Source organism: Malus domestica, chromosome 12, assembly GCF_042453785.1.
Source record: "Malus domestica chromosome 12, GDT2T_hap1".
NCBI lineage: Eukaryota > Viridiplantae > Streptophyta > Magnoliopsida > Rosales > Rosaceae > Malus > Malus domestica.
This window is the reverse complement of record NC_091672.1, coordinates 4,652,679-4,667,945: the sequence shown is the minus strand read 5'-3', so window position 1 is coordinate 4,667,945 and position 15,267 is coordinate 4,652,679. Positions and strand designations below refer to the sequence as shown.

Here is a 15,267-nt window from a genome sequence, read left to right as displayed (position 1 = left end):
TTTCCGCACGTCTGAGAGAGAACAGGATTGGGTACAAACCTGGCATAGCTAAGTTTTTCCCTTGGGCATAGACATCAAACGACTATGTGTTCAGGCACTTCGAGGAGGTTGTTTTCGGCCGGGACCTGTTGGGTTGGGCTGCTGAACCATAGAAAGCATAGTCCATAAAGCCAACCCAGTTGTGTTTCGGACATCAATACAAGAGCGAAGACTCCGAAGTTGAGACCTCCTCTCACATCGGAAAGAATTTTACCACCAGACCAAGAACAACTTATCCGTCATCATTACCATAGAAGCGTTCACTCATAGAATCTGCCATTTTACTGAAGGGGTGTGCTATCCACACACCTCTTTTTACTTCTTACACAACCTTTGTTAATTTATGTCCGTTGATCTTCTTCAATTCTTCCGATTCGACGGCCGAAAACTAAAAAGGTGTGGAAGAAGTAAAAAGAGGTGTGTGGATATCACACCCCTTACTAAATTACTATATGGTGTTTGAAACACTATACAAAGTTTCTGAATGAAGGCACTCTGGGGCTATTCAGCGAGTTGGCAGATAGAACGAGCCGGAAAAAAAAATGCTTTTCTTCCCAAGATCACACTCTATCACATATACCGTAACAAGATGTCATATTTTAAATCATGTTCCATTAACTTTCAATAGTCTCAACAAGAAGTAGATGGAACGATAATAATATACAGATCACAACATACCAGCGAAGTTAAAAGTATGGAAGGGGATAATTCTTCTTACATGCTGTATAACATTGTTTAGACAAGTATACTAAAAGACAAAATATTTGATGCACTTAACTATCAGCCACAGATGATGCAAACCCGATGTCAAAATCGAAGGCAATGCATGTCAGCTCATGGTTGTTTCCGTCAAACAGCCTCATTTTAAGAGAGTACGAACCCTGCATTTTGACGAACTTGGTCAGAACACAAAACATAGTAGACGAATATAAACAAAGAGATTACAGAAGCGGCAATGTTGATGGGGACAGGGTGATTAAAAACAATGCAGTAGCAATTTGATTTATGAAGCAGAATCACATATAATCCATATACAGATTATCAAAGCATTATACCATGAGCAATTTTCTACTGGTTTTCTGCAATTAAAATTGTAAATGCATTAGCAACATGCCAACATGGATGATCATAGTAACTTTGGCACCAAGGGAATGTAATATATGGAGTATTGAAGCTTGAGACTCAACTAGACTCTATTAGACCAACTCTGAAATAACTCTTTGATAGCAATATCTTATAACTGACCTGAAATACTTTATGATAAGTAAGTGGAAACTGAATTAAACATGCCCAAGAGAAAAACCAGATTAAGTTAAGTAATTCTTAATGTATTAGTTACAAAATAAAATCGTCATTGAATTCCTAAGACTAGGCCTCCTTGGTTCAAATAAGTATATATTCCAGGGTTATTTGGGAGTTGGTCAAAGAGCCAACAAGCCTCTGGTGAAATCAAAATAGTGTCAATCCAATAAAAATCAATGTCGGAATGTAAGACAGTTTTGTTTGTTTAAGAATAGACCAATTAAATTTTTTTTAGCTTGGTCACCAAGAAGAAGGGGTAATGTTACACATGCAAAGATAGAGAGAAAAGAGTAATGTACTGCTAGAAGCCTAGAAGAAGACAGGACAGAAGTGGGGACATGAATTTTGACCACAGTGAAGAACAACAAACTTTCTTGGTTTTATGTCCCTTTTTTCGCACTATACAGAATAAGCACGATGAGGAAGATTGGCAAACAAACAACACTTTCCAAACATGTATTCAATCAAGTGATCACCTGTGCACCATGGTTACCAAACGTGATAATTGCCCCTTTGTATTACTTAGAATATGACATTTAACCGTCTGCATCCTTTTATAATGTGACAATCTAACAGTTAAGCATAAACTATTTCATTGTACTCAAAAAATTCAGGTGGGATCAACTTAAACTTTGTATTGGCCGAAACAGATACCAACAGTTAAACTCATAGGCTTATTCAAGTTTGTAGGGACAACTCACAGGTAACACTGAAAGCCAAAATAATATATTAAGTATATATGGCAAGGAGGACTTACAGGTGGAGTATATCCTGGTAAATCTTGCGAGTGGGCAATCACAAAATCACCAGTTGAAACAGGGCAAGATGTTTCTGCGCAAAGGTCATGAGTCTCACTGTGGATGTGCCAACCAAAGTATGAAACCTCAATCACCAATTTCCCTCCAGAGATTGATGCACCTGTTACCACATATAGGAGTTTACTCTACTTAAAACTAAACTCCCAAAAGGTCTTCAAACAGAGTTGGATTATCCGATTCGTTTTTGTGTTTATCTAATGACAATTACATGTAAACAAAAACTCACTAAAAAGGTTTTAAGTGTGAGATAGAACTAGGACCTGCAGTTGCAGAAATGCTGAAGCTGGCAGGCTTGCCTCTTGCCACGGGGTAAGGATTAATATCAACCGCAGAGACCTTGACATCATAGTCAACCTTCTTATCTGAACATATTCCACAAATCCGCTTAAGTTTCATTTAACCAACATCAGTATAACAAGAACCAAATAAACCATAACAAAATTCAACACCGAAACACCATTCGATTGAATACATACATCCAATACCAAAACTATCGAAAGAGAAACAAACCCAGATTTTATATTTTTGTTTAAGTAATCTGAAATTGCAAATACATATCAAAGATGTTAACTTTGTCTAATCAGCTAGAGAGTGTAGATGCATATACATATTTAAAGATTCCTTCTTGTTGTGATTGTATCAAAAAACAGAAGAACCCAAATCGAATTTGACAACAAACAATGAAACAATCAGTTGAATTACAGTAAAAAGTGGAAAATTTGCGATTTTCTCAGGAAACAAACAGAGAATTGAAAACTTGTTCCGAAAGTAAAGTATCATGCCTTCATAAATTGAAAGGAAAAGAGAAAACGGTAAGAGTGAGAAACCCACCGCAGTAGTTGACGTCCTTGGCTTGGACGCGAGGGGCATCCAGACAGAGAGAAATTAGGATGATGAGGGGGACGATGGACTTCAACTGAAGAGCCATATCTTCACAGATTGCCTCGCTCCGATTCGCTTTAACAATATTATCTGTAAATTTTGTGAGAAATTAGGGTTTAAAAAGGTAGACGACAGAAGAGAGAGGAATTTGGATGAAGGAAGGAAGGCGTAGGATAGCTAAGAAGAGAAGAGGAAGAACGAAGAAGTAGTCTGAAGGAGCGACGACTTTTTGGTCGAGAAAGACAGAAGAACGGTGGTTGGAACCAATTAAAGACTTCTTATTTAAGGTTTTCTTCGCTGGCTCGGACTCTATTTAAAAACTCAACTATTTTCTTTATATTTTCTTTTGTTTTGGTTGAAACAATTTTTCTCTTTCGTTAGAGTTTTTTTTTTAGGGTAAATTACACAGTAGCCCTTCAGGTTTGAAGTATATTACAACTCCATACAACAACTTTAAAACATTTCACTTTCATACCTCACGTACCATTTTATTTCAAAATAATACATCTGTTAGATTTTCCATCCATTGATCTGTTAAATGCTGATGTGACATTAGTGGATCCTGTTACACGTCAGCCCACTCCCTCCAAAACTTGCACACGTGAAATTTTATAGTCCATGTGGAGCCATGTGGATTGACAACATGGCAAATTTAAAATTAAAAAGTTTCTTGAATCTCTAACCCACCATTCCCGTCCCACTAACCAATGCAACCCCACTATCATTGAGCACACCACCATTCCCAAACCCAGAATCGAAAAGGATGAAGTTTTGGTAACCTTAGCCCCTGTCGCGAAACCTTACTTCCGTCACAAAACCTTACTTCCGTTGTGAAACCCTGTCGCGAAACCTTATTTCCATCACTTTCCACCCGTCGATTTCCTATCGGCGTAGTACCCACTACCTATAACAACCCTTAACCTGCGACCCGCAACCCACAATCCACAACCCAGAACCAACTCCTGACTGCAACGATAATCAAGTGGTTCGAAGTCGAAGGCTGAAAATGACTTGGGAAAGGAGGGAGGATCCGTTAGATCCATTCCCAACATACAGTTAGTGCTTTTTGGTTTCTTTATTTTGTGTTGTTCGATATTGGACTGTTCGAAAATGTTGGGGATCTGAAATTGTGTGTACTTTATAATTTTGGATCTATATTTCCTAATTTTAAATTGCTTTGTTCGAAAATGGTGGGGAACTAAAAATTGTTTGGTGTTGTCGGTTAATGGAGGACTTTTGTCCTTGTTTAATCATGTTGGAAAAAAGCTTGTGAGTTATATATGTTTGACAGTGCTTTGTTTATACCTTTATCTGTGGTATGATGCTTTATTTATGCCTTTATCTAGGACACCACATTGTCAATTGTTGTGTGTCTTTATATGTGAATTGTTTTGTGGTCCTGGGTCTTGAAGTTTAGGTTTCATCACTTTAAATAGGATTTTTTAAAGCAGAAATTAAGGTTTCATCAGTTTATAATAGGGTTTTTTATGCTGCAATTTCAGGGAACAATGAATTATTCACAATCAAAATGTATCACGGTGGACAACTCAGTGAAGACTTCTATGTTGGAGGGAAGGTGGATTTCTTTGACTACTGTGACAAAGATTTCATGTCATTGCTTGAGGTTGACAATATGGTTGAGGAACTGGGATATGGGAATGTCTTCATGAGTTACCAGTATAGGATCCCAGGGATGGAAATTCCAAATAGGATGAAGCCTTTGATGACAGATTCAGATGTTATCAACATGTGCAAATTTGTGCCAAACCATACTCTGATTGATGTGTATATTGAGAAGATAACACCTGAAGAATGTGTCTCTCAAGAGATGAAGTTTATGAAGTCATTTGAACCGGTTGCTCAGAGTATGGTGGTTATTGAAGAACTTAATGGTGATGATGAAGACCAGTGCAATTTGATAGAGGAAAGGCCAGTGCAAGTGAATAGAGGAAATGGCAAACTAGCCATAAAATATCCAATCAATGGCCTTGGTGGTGTATGTAGTGTGCCTTCCCAATGTGTGACTTAAGTTATTGAAGAAGTGGCTGATGAAAGGGGTGATAGAGTAGTTGGTGAAGGAGTGGCCGATGAAGGGGTGGTTGATGAAGGGGTTGATGAAGAGTGGTTGATGAAGGGGTTGATGATGAAGGAGTGGCTGATGAAGGGGTGGAGGATGAAGGAGTGGATGATGTGGGTGATGAAGGAGCGGAAGAAGAAGATGAGAATGATAGTGACTTTATAGAAGAAAAATTTCCTATTGATGAAGATCACTTACAATTTATGAAGTTTGTAGATGATCATGTGGATGCACAGGAAGATGCAGTGTTGGCTAGCATTAGGGAACAAAATAACCCACAATATGGGGATGGATCTTGGCAACAAAGGGAAGAATTTGAAGAAGAGATTGATGTAGATCTTGTTAGGGAGCCGGATTACAATTCAGATGACCTTCACCATGTGCATGAAGATGAAGACGGTGGTCCAAGCAACAGTGAGCATTATCCTGAGTTTAATGAGAAGACTGACATGAAGAACCCACACTTGTCCTTAGGGTTGATATTTAGGGATTCCACACAATTCAAAAAGGCAGTAGTTATGCACTCTATCATAAATGGGTATGGGGATGTCCATTTTCCACGGAATGAGAAGTTCAAGGTTGATGCAGCATGCAAAAAAGGTTGTCCGTGGCTTGTCAAGTGTGGGAAGATGCACAATTCAAACAGCATGCAGATAAAGAAGATTTTAGATCACCACACATGTGGTAGATTATGGATGAATAGGAATATGAATCAGTCTTGGCTTACTGAGAAGTACTTGGAAAGGATCCAACTTAATCCAACATGGCCTATTGAGTCTTTTATGGACAACATTCAAGCTGAATGGAAACACGGTTGCTCCAAGATGAAAGCTTATAGGGCTATGGTTGCTGCTATGAAGATTATAGAGGGTAAGAATTCTGAGCAATACACAAGATTGTGGGATTTTGATGAGGAAATTAAAAAGACAAACCCGGGGAACCCTGTGAAGATAAAGTTGGATGAATGAAGGTTTCAAAGGATGTATGTGTGTTTGGGTGCATGCAAGGAAGGTTTCAAGCATGGCTGCAGACCCTTGATTGGTTTAGATGGTTGTCATTTGAAGTCTCAGCATGAGGGTCAATTTGGTTGCTGTGGGGATAGATCCCAGTGATGAAACTTGGGTGATAGCTTATGCAGTTGTTGAGATGGAGAACAAAGCTTCCTGGATTTGGTTCTTGGAGATTCTGGCCGAGGATATTAGGATTATAAATCAACATCGTTGGACATTCATTAGTGACAAGCAGAAGGGTTTAATTCTTGCATTCTTGGCGGTTCTTCCCGATTGTCACCACAGGTTTTGTGTGTAGCATTTGTACACAAACTATAGAGAACAGTTTAAGGGTAAGGCACTGAAGGATGCTTTATGGGCTGTTGCTAAGACCACTATAATTCCACACTTTAGAAGAGCCATGAAGGAGCTTAGATTGTTGAGCAAAGATGCATATGATTGGCTCATGAAGAGACCTGCCATTCACTGGAGTAGGTCCCATTTTCAAAAGCATACCAAGTGTGAAATGTTGCTGAACAACTTGTGTGAAAGTTTCAATGCCGTGATAGTGAAGGCAAGGTCGAAACCAATTGTAACCATGTTTCAGATCATTCATACCATGTTGATGAGAATGATTCAAATGAGAAGAGACATTATGATGAGAAAATATGGAGATTTGTGCCCTAAGCTTTAGAAAAAGTTGGAGGTTGTAAAAATAGAAAGTGGTCGATGCATTGCTCAGTGGTCTGGTAGGACTAAATTCTAAGTGGATGCTGGAGGAGGTGAACAAATTGTTGTTGACTTGACTGAGCGTACATGTTCATGTCGGGGATTTAACCTCATTGGTCTTCCATGCAGCCATGCCATTGCTGCCATTAATTACAAGCGGGATAAGCCAGAAGACTATGTGGATGTTTGTTATTCCAAGGTTATGTACTTGGAAATATATGGACACTTGATCCAGCCAATGAATGGGATGTCAATGTGGGAGGTCACTGAAAATCCACCTATCCAGCCTCCTCTATATACTAGACAACCCGGAAGACCCAAGAAGAAGAGAAACAAAGAGGCTGCAGAAAAAGAGAAAGAAGCTAATCTTACACAAAATGAGGCTACTAACACAAGTGGAGATATTCCACAACCACAACAGCTCTCAAGGAAAGGCCAAAGGACAGTCAAATGTGGAATATGTAAAAAAGAGGGCCACAATACCAGAACTCATCACAGGCATCTTCCTACAAGACATGAGATGACATATAACCTTATACAAAGTTATATGATTTCTAAGTTGATTTAAGACTTTATTAATCCTGAAATCCTTTAATTTGTTTTAGGTATCAAGTTCTTCACATGGAGCATCTAGTAATCCAGGTGGTGTACCAAGGAAGAGGGGAAGGAAACCCAAGGTAAGCATTGTTTCACTTGTTTTATTTAGTTAAGGTTTGTAAATGAATTTGTGGCCTATATTGTGATAACTTAGGGATTCTTTTGTATGCATTGGATGTGGATATTCTTTTGTGATAACTTGTGGCCTATATTGTTGTTGATTTGGATATTGTTGTATTGAACATTGGATGTAGGCATCAAGCACGGCTGGAGGTGGTAATTCAGAGGTTCAAACAGATGGGGGAGTGAAGAAGAGAAAGACAAGGCAACCAAGAAAGTGAAGTGTTGCCATACAAGAACAAACTGGGTTTTTTGATGTTGGAATTTTTTGCTAGTGGCTAGAATTTTTTGTGAATGTTGGAAGCAGCTAGAAACTGTTTTTTTTTTCTTAGCTAGGAACTGTTATTTTGCTCCCAATTGGATTTGTGGTTTATTAGGAACTGTTATTTTGCTACTGGCTGGATATCCTTTTGGGAACATGCTAGCTTGTTAGGGTTTTTTGATGGTTATATCCAGTTGAACATGCTTGTTATTTGGTTACCAAGAAAGTGAAATATATTGCTATTTTAGTTGCCTATTTGGATTTTGGAATACATTTTTACTTATTCATTGATTACTGTGGGAATATGCATTTCTGCATTTTGGATTGCATCTGATGCAATTGTTCATAATTTAGCAGCCAAAACCCATAAAGAAATAGGAATTAAAAAAAAAAAAAAATTGGCGGGAAAAATTTGAAATTTCAAAATTTGGCCACGTGGGCACTTTTTGCTGAGTTAGCATGACGTGGCAGCTGGATATCCACGTGTACAAGTTTTGGAGGGAGTGGGCTGACGTGTAACAGGGTCCACTAATGCCACGTCAGCATTTAATAGACCAATGGATGGAAAATCTAACGGAGGTATTATTTTGAAATAAAATGGTACCTGAGGTATGAAAGTGAAATGTTTTAAAGTTGTTGTATGAGGTTGTAATAAACCTCAATACCTGAGGGGCTACTGTGTAATTTACCTTTTTTTTATGAGAGGTGCAAAATGTCTTAATATGTATTTTATATTTTTTGTTCGTTCGAAAACTCTCAAATAAAGAGATGCAAACTATTTATTTCTGACGAAAAATATAAATAACAGCTTAAATAAAATTTCTGATGGTAAGTTCTGTCAATTAAATAGATAAAATCTCAAATGATTGTAGACTTATTTGATTGAATTGTATTTAGGACAGAGAGGGAAAGGGGCCGATGGCAACAAAGAAAGACAAGAGATATGTAATTCGTGTGTGTTGTATCACCCTATTATGCCTTTATTTATAGTAGTAGAATAGGTAGAATCCTTACTCTAATAGGATTATATCTCTAATAAGAATTAAACTACTAAAGGGAATATACAAGATACTTCAAGATACACTAGGTTTTACATAATCACATTCTTAATTCAATAGGAGTGCAACACTCTCCATTGAGTGTGTAAATACTCAAACAAAACGTTGCATCAGATCTTCAACAGATTAGGTAAACAGTTGATGAAGTCGTTGACACAACGGGTGAATGCGAGTCTCAAATATAAGAAAGTAAGTATACATGGGTAGTAAAACTCACAAAACCTCGCTATGGTAAAACATAAGGTACGCAAAAACCCATATACTAAGGAGAAAAGTGAGAAGTATGCATAATGTCTAAAACCAACGTTAAACAGGACGAAAGTAGTGAACTCAACGGAATATGATCATCCCATGATGAGTGCCTCATTAAAATCTCGTGAGGTAGCAAAAACCCAGTGGGAAAAATGTTCCTAATCGTAAAAAAAAATACATTAAGATCAAGTGAGTATGCTTCAGGATACTTCCCCTAAGTTAGACATAACTTCCAAATAAGAGAACTACAAGCAATTCAACTCAGATAATTTACGCATACCGATTCCTTGGACGTGCTTCTAAAAAGTAGACTTGGGCAATGACTTAGTAAAGAGATTGGCCAAGTTGTCTTGGGAATGAATTTGTTTGACTTCAATGTTCTGATGCTATTGTTGCTGGTGAGAGTAAAAGAACTTCGACCCTATGTGCTTGGTGTTGTCTCCCTTGATGTATCCTTTCTTTAATTGCTCGATACATGCTGCATTTTTTTTCAAAAATCGTCGTAGGAAGGTTAACGATGGAAAATAGTGCTTTAAATATGTTCCATAACTACTCTAAACCAAAAGCACTATTGCGAGGCTTCATGTAAGGCGAGAATCTCAGCATGGTTCGAAGAAGTCGCAACTAACATTTGCTTGGTAGACCTCTAAGATATAGCGGTGTCTTCAATGGTAAAGACATAACCCGTTTGAGAATGTGCCCTATGTGGGCCAGAAAGATAACCAGCATATGTGTAACCAACGAGGTGGGAATCAACCCGAGGTCCGAGGGGGACGGCGGTTCCTCTCGAGGATTTTTGGGTGTAGAACAAGCCCAAATTCGTCGTACCTTTACAGTAGCGGAAAATGTCTTTAACACCATTCCAGTGTCTGTGCGTAGGCGCCTTACTGTATCCAGCCAATCAGATGTCAAGTTTAGTGCATTGAGCCAAGTACAATAAAGTACCAATTGCACTTAGGTATGAAACTTCAGGCTCTAAAATCTCTCGTCATCCTTGGGACAAAAGGGATCTCGTTTAGCATCTAGAGTTCGAACGACCATAGGAATACTCGAAGGCTTCGTTTTATCCTCATTAAAACATCGCAACACCTTCTGGGTGTAATTCGATTAATTCTAGGATTCCATCCTAACAATGCTCGATCTCTAGGTCAAGACAATATCAAGTTTTCCCAAGATCTTTCATCTCAAATTCCGATTGCAAGTGCGCAACAATTTCCTCAAGCTCTGCGGAAGTTTCGATGAGGTCATGAACACACATGGGCATAATTCGTTGTTCACATAACCCTGACTTGTAAAATATTCACTCAGACAGTTATACCACATCCATCCGGATTGTTTCAATATGTAGAATGGTTTCCTCAATCCCAAGATGTTAAGAGAGCCGTGCGCCACGAAGCGTGCTTTGTATCGCACTATTTCATTATTCTCATTACACATCCTTATGAAAACCCACTTGTAACCCATGGGCTTCACTTGTGGTGGAGTATGAGCTATAGGCCTAAACACCTTACGTTTCGTAAGCGAATCGAGTTAGACTTGGATTGCTTGTTTCTAGTTTGACTATTTTGTTTTACGTCGGCATTCATCAACAGAACATGGTTCAATGTCATCACTAAGCATGATGTCAGAAACAACTGTATACGTAATGCATCATCGACAACCATCTTATTTCAATTCCAAACTTCATCCAAAACTACGTAATGGATCGAAATATCTTGATTCTCGGGAGGCCGGGTTGTCTCATCTAGGACATCATCGTAATCTAGAATAATCTCATGCATTGGAACAAATGAGTAAGCAATGGTTGAATCCAGACTAGGTTTACTAGTTTGTGCCGTTTTCTTCTTCCGGGGTTATGAATCCTTTAAACCAGAAGGTCTGCCACGTTTCAGGGTAGGAGCAGATGATTAGCTAGTCGCCAGTATACCATGTCGTGTAAGAGGTACAACAGCCCCACCCTTGGGGTCGGTCCGGCTTTCCACAATGGTCGTACGATGTACGTTAAGTATGTTCATCCTTACAGGTGTATTTGCAGCGGGTATATGTGATATCGTCACCTTTGTTAGATCAGTAAAAGCATCCGACATGCTTTGAGCAATGCTCTAAAGATCTAGAATACGTCACACTTCAGTTTCATATTGAAGGGTGCAGGGATCAATGAGACATAATGGGAGTAATCCACAACAATTCACTGTGTTCTATAAGAACGTGAGTGATCTTATCTCCCCATAATGACAGGAAGACTATCTTATCGAAGTGATAATCCGTAAAATGTGCGGTAAAGAGATCTCCTGTCAATGGCTCTAGGTAGCATATAATTGATGGCGAATCATAGCCGACATAGATTCTTATTTTTCTCTGAGGACCTATTTTGGTACATAGTGGCGGCGCTATTGGCATATAGAATATGCACCCAAGCCCATGTAAATGTGAGACATCAGGCTCGTATCCAGTAACCAACTGTAACGGTGAATGAGGTAGGGTACCGGTGGGCCTTAGGCAGACCAACATAGCTGCGTGCAATATTGTATGGCCCTAGGCAAATACCAGCAAGTTGATTCGCATAACCAAAGTTTAAGCTATCATTTGAATACACTTTATGAAAGTTTCTACCAGGCCGTTTTGGGTGTGAACATAGGGTACAAAATGTTCTACTTTAATCCTAACAGACATGCAATAATCGTCAAAAGTTTATGACGTAAACTTTCCAGCATTATCCCGTTGAATCGACTTAATCAGATAATCAGGGTGGTGAGCCCTAAGCTTAATAATTTGTGCTAGGAGTTTCGCATATGCAACATTGCGTGTGGACAATAAGCAGACATGTGACCATCGTGTCGATGCATCAACCAACACCATGAAGTATCTAAATGGTTCGCATGTTGGTTGGATAGGTCCATAAATATCCCCTTATATCATCTGAAGAAACTTAGAGAGGTTGTGAATAATCTTTGTAATTGAGGGTTTAATGTTCAACTTCCCCAAGAAGCATGCTTTGCAAAGTGGATGGCTAGATTAAGATTTTAAGTGATGCCCAAGTGATGAAGATACGACACATTATATCTCATCCAAGGTGTCCTATTCGATCATGCCAAAGTAGGGGAGTGCTTTGGAACCCAGCCATAAGGCCGGTCACATGGTGTGTCTTGAGGGCTCGAATAGTTGTTATATACAACCCACTCGGGCAACGTTCCAGCTTCTCGTGAATATTCTTCCAACCATATTCGTAGGAAGTGATACAAAGAAATTCAGAACCATTCTCTTCAATAGTTTCAATATGATATTGATTATATCGAATATCTTTAAAGCTTACCAACGTTTTTCCGGAACGTGGAGAATAGAGTGCCTCTTTAATGGTTAATTCAGTACCATTGGACAACATAATACAAGCCTTTCCATATCCTTCTATTAGGTTGGATGGCTTTGAAAGGGTTGTCAAAGGTGCATTCTTAGGTACGAAGTTAGTAAAATAGTGTTTCTCACGCAATATGGTGTGTGTGGTTGCACTATCAGCGAGACAACTAACTTCCCCACTAGTCATACTTAGAAATAAATTAATTGAATTGGTCACATGCATAAATATAAGTCCATTCATTCAATTAATCAATTCGAGAAATAATATCCATAAAATAATTATCCATAATTCAAAACAAACCAATCCAAACAAATAATTCCAAAGACTTAGAAAAATTGTCCAAAAATTAAACCATAAACTGAATTTTAGGGGAGGTTCGGCGACTAGGAGTGTAAAAACACCTTAACATGTCTCAGAAAAATAAAACTTTATTCTTTTATAGGAGTGGATGCCTCCTAAAAATCTGAAACCTACATAGTTGTAATAGCATATTCAGGATGTTCCACATGCATAAAGTTAGTCTCACGACAGGAACGATACTTGGCAATAGCCTCGGAGGTAGCTCGGCATACACGTGACCAATGATCATTTGATCCACAGCGGTAGCATATGTCTAGTTTAGTGGAATCCAATTGAACGGTAGCGTTTCCCTTGTTCTTGAAGTTTGGGGCTTTAGGGGCAAGGAGTTGGCGCTTCTAGGTCAAGTTTCCTCCCTCGGGTAGGCCTCTGTTCGGTGGACCTTGGGCTCGTGGTGGGCCTTGCTGCCCATTACCAGGCCATAACGGGGTTTCTGTCGGTTGTGGTTACTAGAATTAGTCGCATACTTTTCAGGCGGAGTGTTCGAGCCAGTAGATCGAGCTTGATGATTCTTCATCAAAAACTGGTTTTACTTTTCAACGAGAAGTATAACAGATATCAAATCTAAAATTAGGTGAACTTTTGTGCCCTATATTGTTGTTGCATGACAATATTGGTGGCATTGAAGGTTGAATAGGTATTTTTCAGGAGATCCTGTTCAATTAAGTTCTCTTTACAGAACTTAAGCAGTGATCGGATTCTACAAACTTCAGAGTTGTATTCATTCATAGACTTAAAGTCTTGGAAGCATAAATGCTGACAGTCATGTCTTTCTTCAGGTAAGTAAATGTCTTTCTGGTGGTTGAATCGATCGGCTAGAGCGAGCCAAATGGTACGTGGATCCTCCTCTGCGAGGTACTCAGTTTGCAGTGCATCATGGATGTGTCTTCGGATGAAGATCATAGCAGTAGCTTTTTGAGCTTCGTTGACGGGTTCATCATTGATTAGTTCCTCGATTGTAGCTCTAAGACTCTTTACAGTAAGATGAAGCTTCATGTCTTGAACCCACTTCAGGTAGTTTCTTCTGGAGACTTCCAGAGCGGTGAAATTGAGCTTGTTCAAGTTCGACATGCCCCTAAAACAGAGGGTACAACATAACATAGTTAGTCATATGGTAATCCATAGACATACATTGTAGAACATTCAATTCTATAGGCATGTATTGGTTTAATTTAAGCATGAAAACTACGGGTTTTATGTGGTAAGTTTTGAATGAAACATTCGGGTTTCAAAGGCATTAAATTCGAAACTACAGGTTAGATTTAGTTATGAACTTTTAGTTCATATAGGGGTATGCTATGATTTTTAGTACCTGTGCAAATAGGGTTAAAATCACTGAAAATACTTGCAAGAATATAAGGTAACTGTCATGTAGTTGCTCATGTAAGGTCGTTGTCCCCAAAGATTGTTTGACTAATTTGTAATTAAATTAACTCCTAATTAATTATTAAAATTTGAGATTTTTGAATTTGAAAAGATTAAATTAACAATAAAAGAAATTTGGAAGTTTGGAAATAATGGCAACAAAGAAGAAAAACGTTTTTTAAATTAAACAACTTTGGGAAAGACTAGGGTTTAATCATTAGCATTACAATCCTATGCAATTCTACCAAGTACTTATGAATTTTCACATACATGCTTTGAAGGTTAGGTTTTCTTAATGCATATTTTCCTCATGATGTTCAAGCAAAAACGTATATCAAACAGGCAACCCGTCTGTGATATTCAGATCGAATATAAACATGCAATACTCATTAAGCTTTGTAAAAATCCTTTGAAAAACCATGCAACCCTTAAGAGCATTGTTGATGCACAAAACCGGAAGTCTTGGAACAACGTAAACCTGACCGTGAATCTGCATGAAATGTAAATAACACAAGATGTATCGTGGTTCACCCTAAGGTTTGGGCTACGTCCACATTGAATGTGTATTTATTTGAGGGAAAGAGAGCTCTGAGAGTGAGAGCGTTGAGAGAGGGTGAGAGGGCCTAGGAATTGGCCTCTCCCAATTGTGAGGGTGATGGGTCATTTTATAGAATAAGGACTCCTCACTTATTACATATTTACCCCTTCCTTTATCACATAATTACATTTAAGTCCCCCGAGTATTTATACGAGGTCTAAATACGAGGCCCTAAATATGGTATAAACAGTAGTCCCCCAAGTCTTCTGTCAAGAGAGTCTTTTGGCTGGAGGCTTGAAATTCAGTCCATGTGTGGGCCAAAGTAACTAGATGCTGTCTTGAACTGATGCTTGATATGAGGCATTGCTCAATCTGAAATGACGCTCAACTAGAAGTAGTACACGCTGCGAGGCTGCTCGGCTCGTGGCCTATGTTGCCTTGGTTGGCTTGGCTTGTGGTGTTTGAAGGTGAGGAAGTCCCTTTTATAGAATAAGGGCTCGCTCCTCAATACATGAATGATGGGCTAG

At 38.7% G+C, this 15,267-nt stretch overlaps 2 protein-coding genes across 2 annotated transcripts; both read right to left on the bottom strand.

Annotated features, from left to right (window-relative positions):
- Positions 1-634: 634 nt before the first annotated feature.
- On the bottom strand, positions 635-3,399 carry LOC103449575 (uncharacterized). Its single transcript, XM_008388898.4, has 4 exons — positions 2,991-3,399; positions 2,420-2,521; positions 2,099-2,259; positions 635-920 (listed from the first exon to the last, which is right to left on the bottom strand). Exons 1-4 carry the CDS (start codon positions 3,085-3,087, stop codon positions 813-815), a joined length of 468 nt encoding a protein of 155 aa, XP_008387120.1. The 5' UTR covers positions 3,088-3,399; the 3' UTR covers positions 635-812.
- A 9,781-nt stretch (positions 3,400-13,180) lies between these two features.
- On the bottom strand, positions 13,181-13,908 carry LOC139189779 (uncharacterized). Its single transcript, XM_070809003.1, has 2 exons — positions 13,546-13,908; positions 13,181-13,360 (listed from the first exon to the last, which is right to left on the bottom strand). Exons 1-2 carry the CDS (start codon positions 13,906-13,908, stop codon positions 13,181-13,183), a joined length of 543 nt encoding a protein of 180 aa, XP_070665104.1.
- Positions 13,909-15,267: the final 1,359 nt, after the last annotated feature.